This window comes from Salvelinus namaycush, chromosome 25 (assembly GCF_016432855.1).
Source record: "Salvelinus namaycush isolate Seneca chromosome 25, SaNama_1.0, whole genome shotgun sequence".
Lineage (NCBI taxonomy): Eukaryota > Metazoa > Chordata > Actinopteri > Salmoniformes > Salmonidae > Salvelinus > Salvelinus namaycush.
In genome coordinates, this window is record NC_052331.1 from 7,099,808 (window position 1) to 7,111,830 (window position 12,023).

The window sequence follows — 12,023 nt, forward strand, 5'->3', positions numbered from 1 at the left end:
TGGCACCACACTGCCAGGTCTGACCTCCCTATAGGCTGTCATCGTTGTTGGTTATCGGGCCTACCACTGTCATCAGCAAACTTAATGGTGGTGTTGTGCTTGGCCACGCAATAGTGGTAGTACAGGAGGGGACTAAGCACGCACCCCTGAGGGGTTCTGCATGGTAGATGTGCTTTTGCCAACTCTAACCACCTGGGGGCAGCCTGTCAGGAAGTCCAGGATCCAGTTGAAGAGGGAGTTTTAGTCAATAAACGGCATTCTCACACTACCGTTCAAAAGTTTGGTCACTTAATGTCCTTGTTTTCCATGAACATGCATGAAATGAGTTGCAAAATGAATAGGAAATATAGTGAAGACATTGGCATGGTTATAAATATTTTTAATTGAATAATAGTCTCCTTAACTTGGCTTTCGTCAAAAAATCCTCCATTTGTAGCAATTACAGCCTTGCAGACCTTTGCCTTTCTAGTTGTCAATTTGTTGAGGTAATTGGAAGAGATCACCCCATGCTTCCTGAAGCACCTCCCACAAGTTGGCTTGGCTTGATGGGCACTTCATACGTACCATACAGTCAAGCTGGTCCCACAGCAGCTCAATAGGGTTGAGATCTGGTGACTGTGCTGGCCACTCATTATAGACCGAATACCAGCTGACTGCTTCTTCCCTAAATAGTTATTGCATAGTTTGGCGCTGTGCTTTGGATCATTGTCCTGTTGTAGGGGAAAATTGGCTCCAATTAAGCGACGTCTATAGGGTATGGTGTTAGCCTTCCTCCTTCAAGATCCATTTTACCCTGTACAAATCTCCCACTACCACCAAAGCACCCCCAGATCATCACATTGCCTCCGCCATGCATGACAGATGGCGTCAAGCACTTGTTTATTTCTGCGTCTCACGAATGTTCTTTGCTCCGAACACCTCAAACTTAGATTGTTTGTCCATAACACTTTTTTATTTTTTTTTCAAACCTTCCTCTGTCCAGTGTCTGTCTTGCCCATCTTAATCGTTTTTTAAAATATATTATTGGCCAGTCTGAGATGGCTCTTCAGGTTGTAGCTCTAGAAAGAGGCCCGTGCTCAATACTTACAATTCTGAGTTCAATGACCGTTCAAAACATATTTACCCAGTCGGAGCTTGTTTATTTTTTTGTGTTTCCCAGTTGTCTTGAACTCACTGAAGTCAGATTTCCCAGCTCTGAGTTTTGACCACGGTAGAAATCATGCTGGATTGACAGCATGGCCAATGTTTATAATTTTAATCTAGGAAAATAACCTTTAAACTGAGAATTGGGACCACACACACGCCACTGAATAGCAAGCTAGTGATTGCTTTGCAATGCTTGCAGTTAACCACTGATTCCTTTTTAAACCACTCATTGTTGAACATGCGATTTCCAAATGGTGTAATTTTTATGGCTGAGCACCGACATGTTATCTATAATTTCTTTTCTCATGATGAGGATTAAAAGATTTGCTAGTAGATTGTCAACTTGATTCATGACTGACATAATCAATCAAAGCTACTGTAGATATTTGATGTAATTTTATCTGTGGCCAATGACCTTGAGCCTTGGATGGGCACCTTTTAATGTAACTCTATGGCAACACCCAAGGGGCTTGAATTTGAGCTCTACTCTTAGATTTGGCAGTGATGTAGTGTCCCCATGAGTGAACTGAGCCAATCACGGCACAACTACAGAACATTATCAACCCCTACTGTTTTCCTCTGGCTGCCCCACAACAAAGAATTGAGCTAGGCTGGAACACCTACATTTTGGCATTGCCTTCCTCAAGAAAGCAAAGAGACCCATGTTTGTATGGAGGCTTTATTAAGTCATTGATATATCTATTTTTTTTACCTTGTTTGATGTGACACTGCCTCACGTGCCCTGAATGACGGGTCACCACTGAACAGCAATAAGGCACCCACCCCATGGTTTGTGGTATATGGCTGATAAACCATGGCTAACGGCTGTATCCAGGCACTGTTACATCGTACTTAAGAGCAGCCCTTAGCCCTGGTACAGTATATTGGCCATGTACCATAACCCATTGTGCCTCTTGAAGCTAGGGGGCAGAATTTTTATGTTTGGAAAAAATAACGTTCCTATTGTAAGCTGACTATTTCTCAGGCCCAGATGCTAGAATATGCATGTAATTGACAGATTAGGATAGAAAACACTAAAGTTTCCAAAACTGTCAAAATATTGTCTGTGTATAACAGAACTGATTTTGCAAGCAAACCTGAAGAAATCCAACCCGGAAGTGCCTCTAATTTTGAAAAATCCCTTTTCCATTGCCTACCTTTCCTTCATTTAAAGGGATATCAACCAGATCCCTTTTCCTATGGCTTCCTCAGGGTGTGAACAGTCTTTAGACATAGTTTCAAGCTTTTTTTCTGAAAAGTAAGCGATTTATTAAAACGGGTCAGTGGATAGTGGAATGTCCTTCGATTAGTTCATGCGTGCGACAGTTGTAGCTCAACATTTTCTTTCTCTTTTATTGAATAGTTTACCGTCCGGTTGAAATATTATTGATTATTTGTTAACAACCTGAGGATTGATCATAAAAAAACGTTTGACATGTTTCTACGAACTTTACAGATACTATTTGGAATTTGTCTGCCCTTCATGACCGCTCGAGCCTGTTGATTTCTGAACATAATGCACCAACCAAATGGCGGTTTTTGGATATAAAAATAATATTTATTGAACAAAAGGAACATTTATTGTTTACCTGGGAGTCTCGTGAGTGCAAACATCCGAAGATCATCAAAGGTAAGCGATTCATTTTATTGCTTTTCTGACTTTCGTGACAATCTACATTGCTGCTAGCTGTTCGTAATGTTTTGTCTAGTGATCGATAAACTCACACAAACGCTTGGATTGCTTTCGCTGTAAAGCATATTTTCAAAATCTGACACGATAGGTGGATTAACAAGCTACGCTGTGTTTTGGTATTTCACTTGTGATTTCATGAAAATAAATATTTATAGGTATTTATTTTATTTGGCACTCTGCAATTCAGCGGTTTACGAAAATGATCCCGTTAAAGGGATCCGTGCGCCAAGAGGTTTTAATTAAGGGCGAATTATTTTCTCGCAACATTCAATCGTCTGCAAGAAGTATTGAGCTGAATTTTTGCTTCTAACGTCATTACATAATCCTTAATTAGCGCAATAAAGTTAAGTAGAAAGTGTTTATTGTATAAATGTAGCAACTGCTACTTTTTAGACCTTTTTGAGCAGGTTAAGTGACAATTGTGTTTTATTTGGACCTGGCAACCCTGGCCAAATTTTGCCATTCGGTGTACAGAACACCCGGCAGGAACAGTAATTTATTGGTTCCTACAGTCCTCACCTTCTGGACGTTCTGCTAGGCCTAGACTGTTTTGGCGAGGACCACAGTGGGGTTGTTGGCTAGTTAGCTAAAGGCATTTGGTATAAAAATGTGCCTGTGGTCCAAATACATTTGATGTTGCTAGCTGACGTTTTTTTTTTTTTTTTTACCCCCGATTTGGAAAATTATTTACAACAGTTAGCTGACGTTACTTTTCTTACTAGTTATTGTTTTGTTACCATAATGTTAGCTTGCTAGCCAGTTGATTGCTAGCTAGTGCCTGTATGCCAAAAATCAGCTAATTTATCCAGCCATCTTAAGTCAACAAATTAGCTTGGTGAATTAGACCAGATAACAGACAGCTTAGCTAGGTAACCACCTTGTCACCTGTTTTGATTTGATAGATGCACAGGCTAGTTTGATAGCTAGGCAGTCAGTTGGCTTTCTGGATTGTTTGATCTGCAGACGGCAATTTGGGATCAGTAAGTTTTACGCTGTTTAGGAGCAGCTTTACTTAGCGATCAAATTATTTTCCAAAACATGGACCCCAAAAAGACCAGTGCCCCTAAACATCACTCCCACTGGTGGTGAGGGATTGTCCACCTCTATGACCATCACTGCTGCCTCTAAGTGTAATTGCTTAGCCAGCTGGCTACTGTTCAACAGATGCACTTCAAGTCCCCCTCTACTTTCAAAGTCTTAACCGTGAGCTAATTCATCCTCATCCCTCCCCCTCAGGGCTAATCTGGAGGCTCTACAGAAGAAGCTGGAAGAGTTGGATCTAGATGAGCAGCAGAAGAAGCACTTGGAGGCTTTCCTTACCCAGAAAGCCAAAGTGGGCGAGCTGAAAGACGATGACTTCCACCGCATCCGTGAGCTGGGCACTGGCAACGGAGGCGTGGTCAACAAGGTGTGCCACAAACCCTCGGGCCTGGTCATGGCCAGAAAAGTGAGTGGCGTGAATGCCGTTGCCAGTATGAAGTCGACCCCCCACTTTCTTAGGGTGGTTTCACATAGTATTCTTAAAAATAACTGATCTGTTCTCTTTAAATTGAACCATGGGTTAAAAAAAATGGCTAAATCACTGATTCTCACCAAATGTCTAATCACACTATTCAAGTAAACAGTTTGAAGCTCTCTTAGCCTATAGTTCACATATTGCAAACAAATAAGCAAAACCCTCCAGACATTTTGGAATTTCTTTGTTGACTCGCTAATCAATATCCAAAAACAGCACTTTTTATAACGTTTTTGGCAAACTTTCACATCTCTGTTTTGGTTCCAATGTGAGTAGTTATGGCAGGGGAAACTGTTGCTGTGGGAATAATGACAAGCGAACCTGGGGAGCTTTGAACACATTGCCCTAAAAAAGGGAAATGAACTCATACCACCTCTCGATGTCAGTTTTGGTTCGCTTCGGGGGCTCTTGAGTGGTCTGAGTTCCTTTGGCGTGTACTCAATGCACACAAAAAATAAGCAACCCACTGAGTTCACAATTGTCTGAATGGGACCAAGTGTGACGCTCTCCCAATCCTTCCAGATCTAAGAATGTTATCAGATTGAGGGGAAGTCCACTTGGACAACCAGTGGTTTAGATGGCATAACTCCGTTACCGTGGAGTTGCACCTGAGACTGATTTTTCATTTTAAAATGTATGCCAAACAACTGATTTCAAAGTTAACAAACCATACAACTCCATGCACAATGACTACTTTGAAAAATGTATGCAGTACATACGAACATTTACTCTATGCACAAGGACTACTGTAACAAATTCTGTAAACTGTACAGATGCAAAGTTTGTTAACCTGTTTGGCCGAGGCGTTCCGCTAGCGGAACTCCTCCCACATTCCACTGAAGAGGCAGAGCGCGAAATTCAAAAAATATTTTTTAGAAATATTTAACTTTCACACATTAACAAGTCCAATACAGCAAATGAAAGATACACATCTTGTGAATCCAGTCAATATGTCCGATTTTTTTTTTTAAATGTTTTACAGCGAAAACAGCACGTATATTTATGTTAGCTCACCACCAAATACAAAGGACAGACATTTTTCACAGCACAGGTAGCATGCACAGAACTAACCAAGAAACAACTTCATCAGATGAGTCTTATAACATGTTACACAATAAATCTATGTTTTGTTCGAAAAATGTGCATATTTGAGGTATAAATCAGTTTTACATTGCAGCTACCATCACAGCTACCGTCACAAATAGCACCGAAGCAGCCAGAGTAATTATAGAGACCAATGTGGAATAACTAAATACTCATCATAAAACATTTCTGAAAAATGCATCGTGTACAGCAAATGAGACAAGCATCTTGTGAATCCAGCCAATATTTCAGATTTTTTTAAGTGTTTTACAGCAAACACAATATAGCATTATATTAGCTTACTACAATAGCCTACCACACTTCCGCATTCATTCATCAAGGCACGTTAGCGATAGCAATAGGCACGTTAGCGTTAGCGAATAAACCAGCAAAAGATATTAATTTTCACTAACCTTCATAAACCTTCCTCAGATGACAGTCCTATAACATCAGGTTATACATACACTTATGTTTTGTTCAAAAATGTGCATATTTAGAGCTGAAATCAGTGGTTATCCATTATGCTAACGTAGCTTCTATTTCCCAGAATGTGCGGATATTTCTATTAGACTCTCACCTATTCTGACCAAATAGCAATTCATAAACATTACAAAAAAATACATGTTGTATAGGAAATGATAGTAACACTAGTTCTTAATGCAATCGCAGTGTTAGAATTCTAAAAATATCTTCATTACGACATAAGGCTTATGTTATAGCGAGGAGAGTGGCCAAAACCTGGGCGCAAAACTACTAGTACACAGTTCGACACATATATGAAATAGCATCACAAAATGGGTCCTACTTTTGGTGATCTTCCATCAGAATGTTGGACAAGGGGTTCTTTGTCCAGAACAGTCGTTGTTTGGATTTAGAACATAGTTTTTCCCTCTTGATTTAGCAAGCACACTGGCCAAGTGGCGCGAAGCTCCCCATCGTCAACAAACACAGAACGCAACACGCCTAACGTCCCGAAAAAAATTCAATATTCTATTAACTATATTGAGAACATACTTTACGATGATATTGTGACATGTATCAAATAAAATCAAAGCCGGAGATAGTATTCGCCTATAACGACGGCTTTTCAGAAGGCAATTCCAGGTCCATGTTCACGCTCTCCAGAAAAAAAAATGGATGACTCGTCGTGCCAAGATGATTTATTCCACCTCAGACCAAGAAACACTTCCTTTCTTCTTTCACTTCCTCTTGACATCTAGGGGAAGGTGTATGACGTGCATGTATACTCATACGTATCATGCCCATTTATGCCCCTTGAACAGAGCATCATTTTCAAACTTTCCACTTCCTGGTCAGAAAGTGTGCTGCCAAATGAGTTCTGTTTTACTCACAGACAAAATTCAAACGGTTTTAGAAACTAGAGTGTTTTCTATCCAATAGTAATAATAATATGCATATTGTACGAGCAAGAATAGAGTACGAGGCCGTTTAAATTGGGCACGATTTTCCCCAAGTGTAAATAGCACCCTCTATCCTCATCAGGTTAACAGAACTACTGTAAAAGCTAACTCAGTTTAACCTTTGACAGTGTCTTTTACAGTAATTCTGTTACCAAACTTTGCATGTGTACAGCTTTTCCAGTACATGTGTATGTTATAGTAGTCCTTGTGCATAATGTTTATGGTTTTGTTCAACTGAAATCAATGGCTTTTGTTTGAAATATGTTTTAAAGTGAGTGAGTCTCCATGGAATTGCCTGTAGCTTATCATATTGCTTACACCTGTCTGATCCTTGTGTATTTAGAGTATAGGGGTTGGATATTTTAATTATTTCTCAGACTGGACATCTCTCATGCTAGTGTAATCAGTGTGAAATGGCTGGCTAGTTAGTGTTTCATGCTCGCTCTGGGACTTAAGTAGTAGTTTCCCTTCCCCTGCAAGGGCTGTGGCTTATGTGGAGGGATGGGTAATGATGCTGCTTGGGTGACTGGTTCAAGCCCAGGTTGGGCCAAGGAGAGGGACTGAAGCAACACTGTTACAATAAAACAATTAGACAGCCATTTTGATTCAAAACCAGCATAGCCTACTAATGGCTACTAGTGATGTGACAAAGCTGTTTAGATTTTGTGTGTTGTATTCATCCCTCCTCCCTGTCCTTAGCTGATCCATCTGGAGATCAAGCCAGCCATCAGAAACAAGATCGTCAGAGAGCTACAGGTGCTGCTTTTGTTGTGATTTAACTTCAAATGTACAAAAATGTAGTACTCCACAATGTGAAATGTTTTATTCACTGTTAGGGATATCAATAATTGTCAAATTTGAGCTAAGGCTATTCCCCTGTTGGTAACCCCCCCCCCCCCCCGGCTCTGTCTCCCTCAGTTGCTACATGAGTTAAACTCGCCCTACATCGTTAGTTTCTACGGGGCCTTCTACAGCGACGGAGAAATCAGCATCTGCATGGAACACATGGTGAGAATGGGGGGGGGGGGATGGAGTCGGGGTTGAGTGCCTTTCAAGAGCAAGGGAAATATTTTGGGGGAGATGGGTAAGTTGCAAATGTAATGCAGGTAGACTCAGACCTTGCCCTACTGTTGACGTATGGCAGTGTGGTGGTTGTGAGTGGCTCTCCTCTCTCCCTACAGGATGGGGGCTCCCTGGACCAGGTGCTGAAGGAGGCCAAGAGGATCCCTGAGGAGATCCTAGGGAAAGTCAGCATTGCGGTGAGTACCAGAAAACCAGCTACATAGCCTAAAGATGGTGCCAGTCAGATGGCTAGCTTTCCAGTGCCATTTTTATTTTATTTTAAGAGACTTACCCCAAAACATTTTATCCTCACAGGTTCTCAGAGGGTTAGCCTATATACGAGAAAAACACCAGATCATGCACAGAGGTACACGTTGATTTATGTTATGCAGTTTGATTTACAGATCTGCCTTTGTCTGTCTTGTATGTAGTTGCCCACACTCACTGACATCCCATCCCTCCCCCAGATGTGAAGCCCTCTAACATCCTGGTGAACTCTCGTGGGGAGATAAAGTTGTGTGACTTTGGTGTGAGTGGACAGCTCATAGACTCCATGGCCAACTCCTTTGTGGGAACACGCTCCTACATGTCGGTGTGTACACCTGTCTGTCTCTGTGTCTCTGTCTCTGTCTCTGTCTCTCTGTGTAATCCATTTATTTGTCTCTAACCAACAGCCGGAGCGATTGCAGGGCACCCACTACTCTGTTCAGTCTGACCTGTGGAGTATGGGCCTGTCTCTGGTGGAGCTGTCTATCGGCCGGTACCCCATCCCCCCTCCTGACGCCAAGGAGCTGGAGACCATCTTCGGCCGGCCCATCATGGATGGGGCCGAGGGAGTCATGCACAGCAGCACCTCACCCAAACCCCCCGGGGGCAGACCTGCCAGCAGTGAGAACAGAGTATCTCCTCCAGATGGTTAGAATGAACTTATTTGTACAATTGATCTCAGTAATGTTTCACTGTCTTGCAGGCCATGGTCCTGTGATGGCCATCTTTGAGCTGCTGGACTACATTGTCAACGAGGTGAGCACTGCTGAGGATACCACCCCCTCATTGCCATAGAATAATACAAATTATTGTATTAGGCTGTTTGGTACTAAGATATGACCAACTCTATGACCAAATCTATATCCAAGGCATAGTGTATAGATGGGCGTTTTATATTCTGATTATCTTGTTCCAGCCTCCCCCTGAACTGCCCCATGGAGTATTCACTTCTGATTTCCGTGACTTTGTGACTAGATGGTAAGTCTCCCTCGGTCTGCATGATTTAAAGAATACAATGTCTTGATTTATTTGGGTAAAAACGTATACAACAAGATATACAATAAATTCCCAGAGGATGACGCTTAACCCTTTACACTCGAGGGAATTGGCCTATCGGGATGGGGTGTAATTGAAATGTTTGTTTCAGAAATATGAAATGCATAAGCATGGTAGCAATTGAAAGGGAACAGTGGAGAGTATCGGCCCGTTATTAGGTAAGTTGAGGACAACGGTTCACCTGACAAGACTGAATCCAAACACTACACTTGATTTTGTGCATCTTACATTTTATTGTACTTTTTGGCAGATTTGCTGATAACAAAGTCTGAAAATACTCTGGATAAATTCAGTAATATGACAAGAATATGTGGGGTAGATGCAACATGTATGAATATTTTATTTAAAAAATTTTTGCAAGGGTTTGAAAGAGGACTAACTTGTGTCTCCAAGTGGCCACAAACCTCAAGTGTTCACAGCTAGTTATATATAAGTTATAAAATACAGTTTTGTGCTTCCGCAAGGCAATTCAGAGAAACCAATGGTAACTTTGGTGCGCATGAGTCATGCGTGTGTGTTCCACAGCGAGTTTTCTTTACAATAGACGAACAGGCTCATACTGTTCAGAACCACCCAGGGTATGACACGTCATCTTACCACTGTATATCAAAGATGGTGCCGGTCAACGTTGATACTGTATGACATGAGTTTGATACAGGAATAAATGGCAAGTGCACATTTGGACTTGGGTGTTTGGCCTGCTTGCGTGACATCAAAGATAGTAATCCTCAACGTCTCATCTTTCAAAATACGGTCTTAATTTACAGCATTTCCCTCACTCGGACAACAGAACATTGTTCAAAAGTTGCCCAATTAGATGGGGGTGACTCCTTAAAGGCTGTCAGCCAAACCTCTACAGCACTGAAGTGCAGAGCCTGAGTTCTGTCATTTATAGCATGTTCCTGTACAGGCACTGTTCCAATTTTAGGCGCACATCAGGGCCCAAATCTGCAATTTTCAACCGGTGTATATGGGTACGAGTAAAGTCAAACACTTGTTTCCAAAGTGGTCCTCAGCATTAAAGTCATTAGATCTCACTGCTTTGTTAGATCTATGACTACTGTGACTTTCTTGTGCATCTTCAGTCTCATCAAGAACCCAACAGACCGGGCTGACCTGGATATGCTGATGGTGAGTTTTGTGCTTTCTTATCAACTGCCTGACTTATAATAACCAGAATTGGACTGGTTAGATATTTTACTATGCATGCTGATGCCACAGATGTAGTTTTGTACTGAGCCATGTATCCCTTTGTTTCAGAGCCACACGTTTATCAAGCGCGCTGAGGTAGAGGAGGTGGACTTTGCTGGCTGGCTCTGTAAAACCATTGGGCTGAACCAACCCAGCACTCCCCCAAGCACTGCAGACTAGACACACACACACATATGCAGTGGCCTGTGGATACACAAGCAGCCTCTACAACCACATGTATACAAAAACACTTTCCTTGTCAGCCACCTTTCCTCTCAGGTGATCCTGGTATGAACTGGCCCTTGTCAGTCACTCTCCTCTGTCAGAAACAAGCCCAAAGTTACAACCTTAACATTGCTTCAATGGTGTGGTTAGGGCAACCCCTCACTCTGTCAGATTCCCCTATCAGACCGTCAAAGCGGTCTGGCTGTTGTAGTCTGCAGTATCAACAGTGTGGCATCAGGGAGCTTCATTACCCTGGACGAGCAGACCTAAGGTGTAAAATAGACCTGGTCCGAGGTAGATGCTTTAGATGTATACAGACTCAGGCGCTGAACTCTTAACTCACAATCTTCACAGTTGGCACAAAGTTTTGGTTTTGACATGTATCTACAGTGCCTTCAGAAAATATTCACATCCCTGGACTTGGTCCACATTTTGTTACAGCCTGAATTTAAAATGGAATTTAAGTTTAGATTTGTCACTGATCTAATTTGTCACTGATCAAAATACCCCATAATGTCAGTGGAATTGTTTCTCAATGTATTAAAAGCTGAAAAGTCTTTACTGAAGTTTTCAATCCATTTTTTATTTATGGCAAGCCTAAAGTTCAGGTGTGAATGTGCTTAATAAGGTGCATGGACTCACTGCTATACTGTGGACCATGATTTTTACAATTATCTGTAAGGTCCCTCAGTTGAGCAGTGAATTTCAACCAGAGACCAGGGAGGTTTTCCTACGGTTTGCAAAGAAGGGCACCTATTGGTAGATGGGTAAAAATTAAAGCTGACATTAAATAACTCGGTGAGCATGGTGCAGTTATGAATTTTTACACTTTGGATGGTATATCAATACATCCAGTCACTTCAAAGATACAGGCGCCCTTCCTAAATCAGTTGCTGGAGAGGAATTTCACCATGAGGCCAATGGTGCTTTTTAAAACGGTGATTGAAGATAACTGAGGATGGCTTAACATAAATGAGTGAAAAGAAAAGCCTTTACAGAATTTAAAATAATTCCAAACATGCATCCTATTTGCAGTGAGGCACTGAAGTAATATTGCTAAAGTGGTGAAGAAATGTACTTGTGTTGAGTACAAAGTGTTATTTGAGGGAAACCACATCACTGAGTACCTCTCCATATTTTCAAGCATGGTGGTGGCTGTATATGGGTATGCTTGTTGGCAAGGACTAGATTATTATTTTAAGGCTAAAAAGAAACGGAATATAGCTAAGCAGGTACAAATCCTAAAGGAAAACCTGGTTCAGTCTGCTTTCAAACTGAGACAAATTCACCTTTCAGCAGGACAGTAACCTAAAACACACGGCCAAATCTACACGAGCTGCTTACCAAGATGACATTGCATGTT

The 12,023-nt window shown here is 41.6% G+C and overlaps 1 protein-coding gene across 1 annotated transcript; it reads left to right on the top strand.

The window, feature by feature from the left end:
• Positions 1-1,960: 1,960 nt before the first annotated feature.
• On the top strand, positions 1,961-10,831 carry LOC120020580 (dual specificity mitogen-activated protein kinase kinase 2-like). Its single transcript, XM_038964284.1, has 13 exons — positions 1,961-1,981; positions 3,840-3,967; positions 4,076-4,286; positions 7,559-7,615; positions 7,778-7,867; positions 8,041-8,118; positions 8,237-8,288; positions 8,389-8,513; positions 8,596-8,809; positions 8,892-8,944; positions 9,105-9,166; positions 10,330-10,375; positions 10,505-10,831. The coding sequence occupies exons 1-13, from the start codon at positions 1,961-1,963 to the stop codon at positions 10,613-10,615; spliced, it is 1,248 nt and encodes a 415-aa protein (XP_038820212.1). The 3' UTR covers positions 10,616-10,831.
• Positions 10,832-12,023: the final 1,192 nt, after the last annotated feature.